The following is a 12,053-nucleotide window of genomic DNA, read 5'->3' as shown; positions in this document are numbered from 1 at the left end:
TTTCCAAAAGTGTCTTATTCACATTGAAACTGTTACATTTGCTTTCTGCGCATCATCATTTTTTAAAAGCCTCTGTTTTCACAGTCCATACTTTATTTTTATTCTTTTTCATTTATCTACATTGGAGAGTGTTTTCAAAAAGCTACAGTTATCTTGATTAAAAATGCCATCTCAGTGTGGACGGAAGGCCAAAATGGAGAGAAAAAGTTGTGTTTTCAAATGAAACCGTACTATTGTGGACAAGACCCTAGGCATGACGAAGCAGATATCGTCTTCTTTCGGAAGGCCAAACAAAGTAGTTTCGCTTTCACAATAAAACACACAGCACACCTTTCTCTGCAAGTACATTTGGCCAGTGTTATGCAAATCTTCCCACACAGTGTCGTAGACAGGGGGCGTGTTTAAACAAGGCGTTTTAGAAGGGCGTGGTTGACTCTTAACTTTTATTTACGAATATCTCTTTGGATTTGAGACTTTAGTCTTTGCAACTTTACAGATCTTCTTCATGCGCTTGTAACACTCCAAAGAGAAAAGAAAATTTAAATCGCATCATATGTACCCTTTTTAAATTAAATTAAATTCAAATAAAATTTTATTAACCTGCATTTCCATTTCTGGGGCAATGATTTAAATATAAGCACACATTCTTTAACCCCATAACTGTCACCGTGCCACCTGTGGGACGCTTGGCACTCTTTTTTGTTGTTGTCTTTTTCTCTATAAAATCTTTTAGTAATCATCATAAATCATATATCATTTGAAAGCTTAGAAGCCCAAGATTCATCCTGTGAAAACCATTTTGAAATCGGACATTGCTTTACCATGGAAATGGTACTTTAAATTCTAATGGCGGTCACCTCCCCCTTAGTGGGCAGGGCCAAGTGTCATAAAACATAATGCATTACGGTCTTCTAGAACAAAAACTTTTTATCATCTTGGCAACAAACATATCATTGGAAAGGTCTGAGTCTCAGGATTTCATATTTGGTGGTTATTTTGAGATAGAAGTAAAATTCACAGAGAAATCTAGAGAAAAATTCACTAAGCAAAATTCAAAATAGTTTTGATGACTCCCAGTGGCTGTGTGTGGTATGACGCCCTAAATAAAATCTCACAGGAACCTCAATTTTTTTAATATCAACTTCAAATTTATAACATAACTTATTTAGACACAAGGCTTTAATTTTATACCAATTTTAGAGTAAAACCTGTTATGTAAAATATTTATAATAAATAAAATAAAATAAAATTAATATAGCGCATATTATTTACAGTACATTTAAACTTCTATAACTTTTTCATACTTACATTTTTTTTTTAAATTCTACTTTTGCCAAAATCTGCTAATTTTCTTCTTTAAAAAGATACCAACCTTATGTTTATATTCCAAAGTGTTCATAAATTACAGCAATTTTAGTTTAGATAGTGCACTTTAATGCCTATTTAAAAAATGGGGGGGGGGGGGGGGTGACAGTTGATATACATTTACACTAAGACAAATAGCAGCCATCCAAACAAAACACATACAGACACACACATTCTCACTCACCGCCAAGCTCTTCTGTGGAGATGTTGGCGAGCTGTTCTTCACTGGTTTCAGACAGAGAGGTGCTCAGGTAGTTGTCTGTGTAGAGCAGCCCTGCTCTCACATGGTGAAAAGGCATCTTCGCCCTTCAAAGGAACAACAAACAGCTAAGATGAATAGATGAACACATAACCACTGCGCCTGCAGCCTCACAGAAGACTCCAAAAGTGAGTAATGATCTCATGTCTGTTGCTGAAAGAAAGAGACTAGACCTAAAAAGAAGAATGGATCATAAGCAAACAGGTTTTCAGTGTACTATACACCGCTGTGTGAAAGATGCATAACTTTACAACTGTGATTGGGTTCAATCAAGTATATTTGGTAAGGATTTAATTCAAATACATGCATAAATGCCCACATATACACACACAGATTGCAAATCCATAGCAGGACATACATGACGTTGATCATATGGGATCTTAAGAGACTGTCAGGGTTGGAATAAATTGCAAATACATATACAGCTCATGTGTCCAGAATGCTACATGGAAAAAGATATTTCAGATTCAGTATGGATTTAACGAAAACTTTGACCCCATAAATAAATACAAATTTGCATGATTTTAAAACTGCATCCACACATACACACAAAAACACACAGTATTTTGTTATATTATTATTATTTAACATTATTTATACATTGTCACTTATGCTCACCAAGTCTGCATCTGTTTGATCAAAAATACAGTAAAACAATACTATTGTGAAATATTACTACAATTTGAAATCAGCATATTAGAATAATTAGCACCATGTGACACTGAAGACTGGAGTAATAATGCTTAAAATTCAGCTTTGTCATCACAGGAATAAATTACATTTCAAAATATATTACAATAGAAAACAGTTATTTTAAATTGTAATACTATTTTACAATATTAGTGTTTTACTGTATCTTGAGCACATAAATGCAGCCTTAGTGAGCATAAGAGACTTAATTAAATGCATTTAAAAATCGTAACGTTTCCAAACTTTTGACAAGTTCTGTATATATTTTGATTATAAAAAATGTTGAGCCCTGATTTACATCAATATTTATATAAATATATATATATATATATATATTTTTTCAAATATTATGTTAATGATTTTTAATGAAAACATTTGTACCAAATTTAATTTTATGGTCTTAGATCTATGGGCCCCAATGTGAATGGCAAATTCCAAACAAAGCAGTGAGAGCATTCATTTCAGTTCTTTCCCCTGTAATAAATGGTAAAGTTAAAAAAATATTTGTCCAAATATTATATAGTGAAGGGGAAAGCCAAAACAACTGGATCAGGTTTGCTGGATTTTGACAGCATCTGTCACATACTGGAGAAACTTTTGCCAATGTAGCTTTTGTAAAATTGACACAGAAATCAACTTTGCACAGAATTAGTGAGTGTCTGATACATATTGATGCAGGACAAAGGTTGTGGATTTATTGTGAAAAAAAAACCTATTCAAAAGAGTATCATTTGGTAGGACAGGAAAATCTGGAAATGCAGCCTGAGCGAAACGACAAACTTGTAAGCATCTGAAAAGATTATGCTTTGTGAAAATGTGTCCCTAATGTGTTGAAAAGAAGCAAACGTGACATCAATATATAAATCATGAAATGTATTAATGCCACAACTAGACCAAAATAAAAAACAGACAGTCTGTACAACAGACAGTGAGAAAAAAATATGGATAGTGGCTATCGGAGCATGGATTGAGTATAACTGTAATCCTAAAAAGCACGTAAATTTGGCCCAAATATTAAGAGTGATCCTAACTATCAAATTCTTAGTAAAAGGTGAGAAAGATGGAATGGGAGAAAAGCATTCAGTGAGCTGAATAAGCCAAGAGGGAAGAAACTCTACATTTTTATTTTGGAGCCATTTTTTTTTAATTCTAATATTGGTGGCCCAATGATAGAACCTCTGGTTAGGTAATGCCTAACCCCCAATGACTTGGGTCTCTGTTATATACTTTATGTAACCTGGGGACCTTTTTATCCTAGATAAAGTCCAGAATCTTGGAGACTAAAAATAAATGAATAAATTATTGGGGCGAAAGATGGGAATGCATTGAAACAAATATAAAAATCATGGGACAACAAACATCTTAGCAGCATTAATAAGAGCAGCTAAAGAGCTGAAGAGATTCAGAAGTGACCCTCGTTCATAATCCTCCCTAGTTCGGAACAACAAAGGAGTCCAATTTGCTTTAAACAGATCTGCATATTTATGTGTAACATGAATACCAAAATATGTCAAACTAAATCAAGATATTTTAAAGGGTAAGCTACATAGAGGAACATACTTTGCTAATATATTGATGGGAAACATTACAGTTTTAGTAAAGTTCAGTTTATGTTCAGCTTTTGAATTACTGTCAGGGCATCCATGCTTGAATGTGTCTTAGTGTCTGGTCTGTTTTACTAATGTTAGGCCCTGATGCTGTTAAAATGATGCCCTAATCTGAGAGAGTTTCTGTAGACACATCTAACATATCTCACAGTTTAAGATTTTTTTTTTTAAGTTTAATGGGGAATCTGAGCCTCTGTTGAGAGAGTTTCATGTGAATTAAGGGAAAATGATGAGGAGGGAACAGAGGGAGCAAAGCAGCTAATTTGTGGGAATGCTCACTAAGGATGAACCCTAGCTGTTCAATAGGGCTCTGTGCTACTGTAATTACCATAGATATTAACAGGCTTTAGCTGAAGGCATCTTCGGGTGGAGTTCGATTGATACCAGCTCAGCTGCTAGGGATGCTACACATGAATATTTTAAAGAACCATTGATGAGTCGATTGGTTCACTTTTGAAACTTGACCTGTGTGCCGGATGTACATACACTATAAAATTCAAAAGTTTGGGATCAGTAATGCTGACAGTAACAGCATTAGCATTGTTGCAATATATATAAAATATTTTAAAATATATTCACTTTTGAATATTTTGTAAATGTAGCTTTGCCACCACAGGAATTAATTTCATTTTAAAAGTTATTTGATATATAAATAGATCCATTTGTGCTTTTTGAGCATAAGAGCAGAAACAGTTTTCAAAAATATTTTGAATGGTACATGAAGCTTATTAAATGCACAGTGGAAGAAAATGTTATAATTTACACAATGCGTTTTAAAAGAGCCAACATAGGGTCATTTGGAACATTTCAAACAGTTACATTTCTTGGCATTCACATGCTAAAAGACATGCAAATGACAAATAACCAAGGCCAAATTGTACTGTATGTTGTTGCTTTGGTAACGGATTCTGAAGTACATAATACTGAGGTTGCCAGAGTAACCTTGACAAACATTCTGTTCCAAAGCCTGTACATCCTAATCTGGCCCATATCTAATTCACAGGCAGTGCGTGAAAGCTGATGTGAATAGATATTGAGCAAAATTGCCACATTAAACCCTTAGTGCAGCAGGGAACATTTATTTAATAGTTAAAAATAGAAATGAGATAGAGAAAGAGCGAGGGATTGAAAGGAAGTGGCATTCACTGTTAAGATAAATAACATATGATGCTATATTAATGGATTTTTCCAAGACATCTTTCAGCCGGTCTGATTCATGGGATCTCATGGGACCAACACATCGGCCAGTACCGGAAAAGGTGTGAGGTTTTCACATGTTGTGAGTAGAAGCTGCTATCTTGGCTTTTTGGTTTTGCACATCTGCTCCTGGCTCTGATCCAGGACACCTTACAGACACTGCACCTACATGTTAGCCAGTTCATTAAATGACCACAAAACAGAAACACATGGGACAGTGCTGATAATGAGCCACAATAACATGAATGCACATTCACAAGGTCAAATGTTGTACTCGCCCTCAAAGCAAAAAGATTCAGACTAACAAAGGGTACAAAATAGGACATCTCTGTTCAGGGAGTCAAACGGCATCTAAAACACAATTATATGACCTTCACAAGGTGACTGAGAAAGCAGGCCAAAGCTGAAAGGCAAAATGAAATGTTTAGTCCACAGAAAAATTACAGACTTAAAATGTTAATCCATGGTCTTTAAAAAGATGAGGAAAGAGCCAGAGAAGCAAAAGATCTCACATTGTGAATGAAGTTGCATGAGAGAAATGTCAAAGCTGCTCCAGAGACCCTTTGCATGCTGTGAAGCACTTAACACTGAGTGTTCATAAGAGTCAGATAAAAAATACAGTAAAACCCTTCTGCCATGGTTTAAATATCACCTTTTCTCAACATAAAACATGCATGGGAAATTAAAGGCTGAAATATCAGCTTCGAGAGATAATGAAGATAGACTAAAGCAAACCATGACACTTGTGAAATATCTTTAGAATGACAATTGCATGATAAAAGTTCTCGATTATGGCACGGTTAAAAAGTGAAAATGTGCAATTGTTACCGTTAAATGTTAAATCTTTCTGTATGGTCAGCGCATTAAAAATATCATCCATTAATGAAACCGAATGTAGTCCGGTTGATTCAGTCGTATAATATATGTTTGCTCTGAATAAATTCACTAAATAAATTGCTACCAATGTTACTTAAAACTTTTTTTATATATATATATATGAGAACAATAAATCAATCAATAAATAAACTGAGTTGATTCAGTGTCCAACTCAAAAAAAAAACATAAAAAAAAAAAAAAAACATTATCCACTCAATCAAAATCCTTCAATAGATGTGAAATCTAAAAAACAAAAAGCAAAACAAAAAACAAGCTTCGGTCCTGAGACTCGATTATGATTCAAAGACACCATGATGAACGAGCTTTCAACACAGTGCCACTTCCCCATCTGCCTAGAAAACTTGACTCAACTCAATACCAAAACTGCCTCGGATTAAAAACAAAATAAAACCGTTTTAGGTCATTAAAGAAATCCATTTTTTTATTCTTCCACTTTGTTAACCCATGAACATCATGCAGTGAACGCTAGACGCCTCGCTGTTACCTCCACAGATCGCGCACAGCGGGCATCACAAGCGAGTCTTCTGAGGGACTCTGTACGCACAGCTCCTTTCCTTCCTCTCCGTTAGCTGGACACGAACCGGACACATCCATTCCACAGTGCGCAAAGGCAATTCTAAACCATACTTTTCCTGACCCATTTAGAATAAAATATCTAAAGGCATTTTAAGCTGATGTCCCAGCAAAATTCGAGCGAAATCCCTGCCGCTTGCGTTTCCACGGACAGCCCCGACGAACAGCTCGGAGTGTGGGCTTGTAGCCCTCCGTCCCCTCTCCTCTGAAGACTGGAGTGACAAGCCATAACTCACACGGGCCATACACCACTAGTCCTTCAAATATCACCTTGCTCTTACTGTGAATGAACCCCCCGAGCCACCAATACTATTTAAACACATTGAGCATCGCTGTAAACATTTGGTCAAAATTTTAATGTAGCGTAAAATGGCAGTTTAATTAGATTATAGTTTTAATCTACAAGCATTTGTATAATGTATTGTTATCATTGTTATCGCAAAATCGACCCTAACTCCTGAACGACTTTATTTATCAAGATGAATCTTATACTGAACATCCTGGTTATTATATGACTAGCCTAATTAAAATGGATTTGTGTTGAGCTTTTATTTGTTAATCTGAAGTGACCGAACACAAAGTGACCGAAAACAAACAGGTTTCTGATCTAGCGTTCAGTTATTCCGGCTTCATTAGTAAATATTGTATTGTTTTATGCTGTGATTGACCAATATAAAACAAGTATTCCACAAAGACGTGTAAAGTTTTAGAATTATGGCCAGAAAAGCCAATTAAGATGGAAGTCAATCGTCCAAACATTAGACTCATTACTACCAACCTAACTTTTGTTTTTATGTAGAGTTCCCTGGAAAAATGCCATTCGGAAAAGAACGTGTCGTCAATATCCATCTGTTTATTGCACCCTATTCCCTTCACAACAGGTGCCATAACCCAATTCGTCTTCTGAAGACCCCATACCTGAATCTATAGGCAAAGGCATATGAAATCCACTCACCTCCTCAAATACACTGTTCTCAATTTCGCAAAGTCTCAGGGCGTTTATAATGCCAATGTTGTGAAATCTTCTCTTTTGGAGTAGTCGTTGTCGTTGGTCTCATATGTAGTAGGCCTATGCTGAACAGACTAATTCAGAAGAAAAACAACGACATTTTCAGTTGCCCCAGTTTTCTCCTCTCGGTCCCGTTGGCATGTGACAGCCCCATTCCCGCCCCAGAAGAGTTTCTGAAGATCCATCAGGTGAAATGCTCGTTCCAAAAGCCACTGTCGTATTTTTTAAAGTTCAAACATTTAACAGATTTGTCTGGAAATGCCCCCGTCTCGCGCTCGCCTCGTGCGTAACAGGCGTTCTCCGTCGCGCGCCCGAGGGTGTGTTGCATTTAAAGTCCTTGCCGAACGCACCCGGACAGATTTATAGCGTTTTAAATAAGGAGTCCCCCTTCACCTGTGTCTCTTGCCGAAACACACAGGGGGGGAAACAAATATCTTTTCTGTCGCAATAAATCTGTTGCGTTGATAACGTCTGAGATGGGCGCGCTGCCCTGCAGCCACTGAACGGCTGGAGTGGTACAGCCGATCTGCTCCTGAACGTTTCCCTCCTTCAGAGATCTAGCAGGTGTGTCAGAGAGAATGCTGTAGGGTGGAGTTAAAAATAGATCAGTAATGCATCACTATTAGCAGACAGAGACAAAATGAAGACATTTCTCAGGTTCATATCTACTAAGGTTTATTACCTTCCAATATCTATAAGTTGCAGCAGTTGACATGCTGATAGCATTTTGTTACCAGTCCTGTCATTGCACATCCATCAAATATGATATGCCAGGTATTAATTTTTACTTCAAAGTTATAACTCATGTTACTTTCCTCCTAAATCTATAGACTACCGTGTGGATGATGGAGGGAATTGTTCAACATGTTCTGGCACCTGGTATGCATAAATGACATGGACAGTTGGACTATTCTCTACTCATAGCATCCAGTTTTCTCAATAATTATTATATGGGCTGATAACCGCTGATAACGCCCCATTCAATCGAGTGATAACGTTCGAATCGGGTGTAATTATTCAGAGTTCAGAACACGGGGTGCATAACTGTTTGAAATGAAAAGGACAGGGCAGCCAACTCCCTACAATTACGTGTAATAAGCTGCTTTGGTTGAAAAAATGGCAGTGCTTCTGCTAAATGGCAGAAGTACAGAGGCAAAAATGTCAAAAGTATGATGTTAACCATTGTGCATTTCATTAAGGTATGCTGGGTTCTACGTGTTGAACATTGCAAGGTCCAGATGACATGGGTGCCTGTCAGACACAAACCACCTAATTTTTCATACTGAATGATTGATTCAGTATTTCAGAATTTTATACTGCATTTTCTTTCTTTAAAACGTAGCAGAATTACATCATGAGTCCTCTTTTATTCACAGCGTTGCTGTGGTTTTCAATTATGTTGTATTGTTACTAATTAAAAATAAGATCATTAACAGTCTCAAAGGGTAAATATGCACTGCCTAATACTTTGTGACAAAAAATAAAAGATAACAGAAGTGTGAATGAATGTCAATGATAATTACTTTAGTTGTTTTTGCATTTGAAGTTTATTTGAAATGTATTTGGTCCTCTGAGAACCTATGAAGGAAGCAACACAAATGCATTAAATAGCTTTTATCTGATTAATTAACAACTGAAGCTGTGTTGGCGTGAACAAATCAGTTCAACAGCAGTTTCACAAATGACCTTGAGATGGCATTGGATTGTTTCTTCCTCTGCAGATGGGAAATGATCATCCTATGCCGCAGTCTTCACACAGACTCTTAAAACAAACCCTCTTAAAATTAAAGGCCTTTTATTGGCATTAGCATTGATCGTTCATGGAACTTTTAAATTGCACTAAAGTTTCTTTAGAGAGGAAAAAGTTTCTTTAGATTATTAGAATGCTCCTCACTATATTTTTAAAAAAAAGGTTCTAATATTGACTATATTAAGATAAATGAAACAATATATGTTTCATAAATTGACCACATATTTATTGATTCACCACATTTATTATTTATAACAAAGGTCAAGCTACCATCTTGGAGTTTCAAATTTCAATAGAGAATCTATAGTGCATATTTCATGAGATCATTTTAAGATTTTTATATTGAACAACTCCATGTGAATGAAAAGTCATGGTTGGTTTGACCTAATCTTTTCCGTCCCGTTTCATCACAAAACAAGAAGTATCATATGGATGCTGTCATACATCATAGATCATAGGGTCATAGGGTTTAATTCAATTCATCCAGAATTCATTAAAATGCTTCAAGGCCTTTGGGATGGAAATCACCCCATCCCAAAAATGTGCTAAATCTGCAAGTCATATATTCAGTTCTTCTCTTTGCATTATTTCTATTAACATATACACTCAATCTTCTCTTTCTGAGGAGCGATATAGTAAAAATTATACAAATGTACATTATACAAATGTCACAGTGTCTAATGTGTATTTCTGTTTAATTAGTTTAGGATGAGATCCTATCAGTAAAAACAGATGAATGGAAGATTTCACATGAAGCCAGATATTACAAATGAATGCAACAGAAATGTTAATCATAAAGTTTGTTTTAAAATGAAAAGATAAGATCATTTTAAAACACGAAGACAATTATCTTAACAAATGTACTATTTATCTTTCTTTATCTATCTTTGGAAGTCAAACACCAAAAATTATACAGTGCACAAAAACAATATTTGCTATGGAGCCCTTTTAATCTTGTGAAAGTGGTTCTTGTTACTGTCGCCTGATAAAAATGAGACAAGCTCACTGCAAAACATAAACTGACAACATTTAAGAGATTTCCAGAGATTTTCATGGGAAATGTGGAGGAATAACAAAAGGAGGTGAAACTATTTTTCCTCCAACAAATCCTGAGATCATCATTTTGTATTTGTTGACTAATATCAAACTGTTTTCTGTTTCTATTGCCATTTCCTATTACATGATATTTTTCAGAAAATTCCACCATGATTAAAACAAAAAGTCAAATTACTATTCAAAAATACATGCATATACATAATATAAGTATTATAAATATGTATTCAAAGGCAATACTTTTAAATTAATTATAATAATTGATAATTCAATTATTTTTTAAATTAATAATAATATCAACAACATTTTTGAATACCTGATATTTGCAATTTAGCAGATCTGAAGCATTTCATTGTTACTTGCATAAGGCTATTATGAGAGGTCAGCATCTCTACATTTCATGAACTGCCACTTCTAGGTTTGCCTGACCACTACACTAAACCAAATAAACATGATGTAACATGTCCAGTGTTGTAAAAGTAAAAAGAGAAATGTTACATGACCTATGAACCTCTCGATAGGAGGCCTAGCAGAGTTTATAAGCTGACAGCATGGATACAGACATGTTCATTCCATACCTTGCACAGCTTTCATTCCCCATACAATCCCCCTGACGGGAGAGTGAATGAAGCATGATGTTGATTGTGAATTTCATACACTGAGGAGCTGAGCACTTATTTGAATGCAAATTGCTGTCGGGGTAAGATGCTTTTTACACAGCAGTCACAAAAATGAATACAATTCTCAAGTGCATGTAATCCTGAGTGCATAGCATTCCAGCATACTTGAACTACATGCAACCCTATTTATTTATTTTTGCTTTGTTTGTATTTTTGAAACTTGGACGGGGTCCAAAAATTTCCTTTTGGGGGCATTAACGTTGGCTTAGATTTTTGGTAAAATATACAGAAAGTCATTGAGTCACATGAGAGCCCTACAAAACTCTTGACAAATTCTCTTCACTTGCTAACCAACTGTAAAGGCCCCTCTCCCCTTGTTACAACTCCAATCACGATCACCACCAGCATCCATCTGTTTATTTACTTTTTCTGCCATCGCTGAAATTAATTCGCCTGGATTCAACACAGAAGAAAGTCTGCCTTTGCCCTTGAGCCAGAAAATTCAATTGACTTGCTTCAACACATATACGTTGCATACATGAATTATGTATCAAATGACTAACAAAGTGCAGCATTATTGATTGAGGGTAAAAAAAAACAACAACAAACAAACCAACAAATAGCTAAATCATAAGGGAAATGAATAATTCTAAGATGAAAGTTACCTAACGGAACATTTATCCTGACACAAGCAACTTTCTAGGGATAAAGATGAAATAAAACCATAGGTAACATAATGTAGCTCTAAGAAAACATTTGGGATGATCATGTTTGTCCACATGATCATGTCAGTCACAACGAAAGAGAATATAAACAACTGCTTACTTCAATCCTGTGACAGTATACTGTAATCCACCACCACCACATTTTTTTCTAATTTCTCCCAAAAGGGCTTAAATAACAATACCACTGGGACTTGTCATTGATTGTATCACTCGATGTAAACTCACAATTAAGAAAAGCTTGAAAAAAACAAAAACAAAAAAAAAACATGGAATATAAAAAAAAGTAATTGTGACATTTTACAAATCAT

At 35.5% G+C, this 12,053-nt stretch overlaps 1 protein-coding gene across 2 annotated transcripts in view; it reads right to left on the bottom strand.

Annotated features, from left to right (window-relative positions):
- LOC113064178 (calcium-binding protein 8-like) overlaps positions 1 to 8,141 on the bottom strand; it is a 33,176-nt gene extending 25,035 nt beyond the window's left edge. Inside the window, exons 1-2 of one of the 2 annotated variants that reach the window (XM_026234802.1) lie at positions 7,544 to 8,141; positions 1,550 to 1,671 (exon numbers count right to left, since the gene is read on the bottom strand). In XM_026234802.1, the coding sequence (XP_026090587.1) occupies positions 1,550 to 1,664 (115 nt within the window). In that variant the 5' untranslated portion in view covers positions 1,665 to 1,671; positions 7,544 to 8,141. Of the gene's footprint in view, positions 1 to 1,549; positions 1,672 to 6,499; positions 6,730 to 7,543 lie in introns of those variants that run through there. The other variant, XM_026234801.1, reaches the window with a different exon arrangement.
- Positions 8,142 to 12,053: the final 3,912 nt, after the last annotated feature.

This window comes from Carassius auratus, chromosome 46, assembly GCF_003368295.1.
Source record: "Carassius auratus strain Wakin chromosome 46, ASM336829v1, whole genome shotgun sequence".
NCBI classification, from domain to species: Eukaryota; Metazoa; Chordata; class Actinopteri; order Cypriniformes; family Cyprinidae; genus Carassius; species Carassius auratus.
Note: the sequence above shows the minus strand (reverse complement) of the source record. Positions and strands in the feature narration are given on the sequence as shown.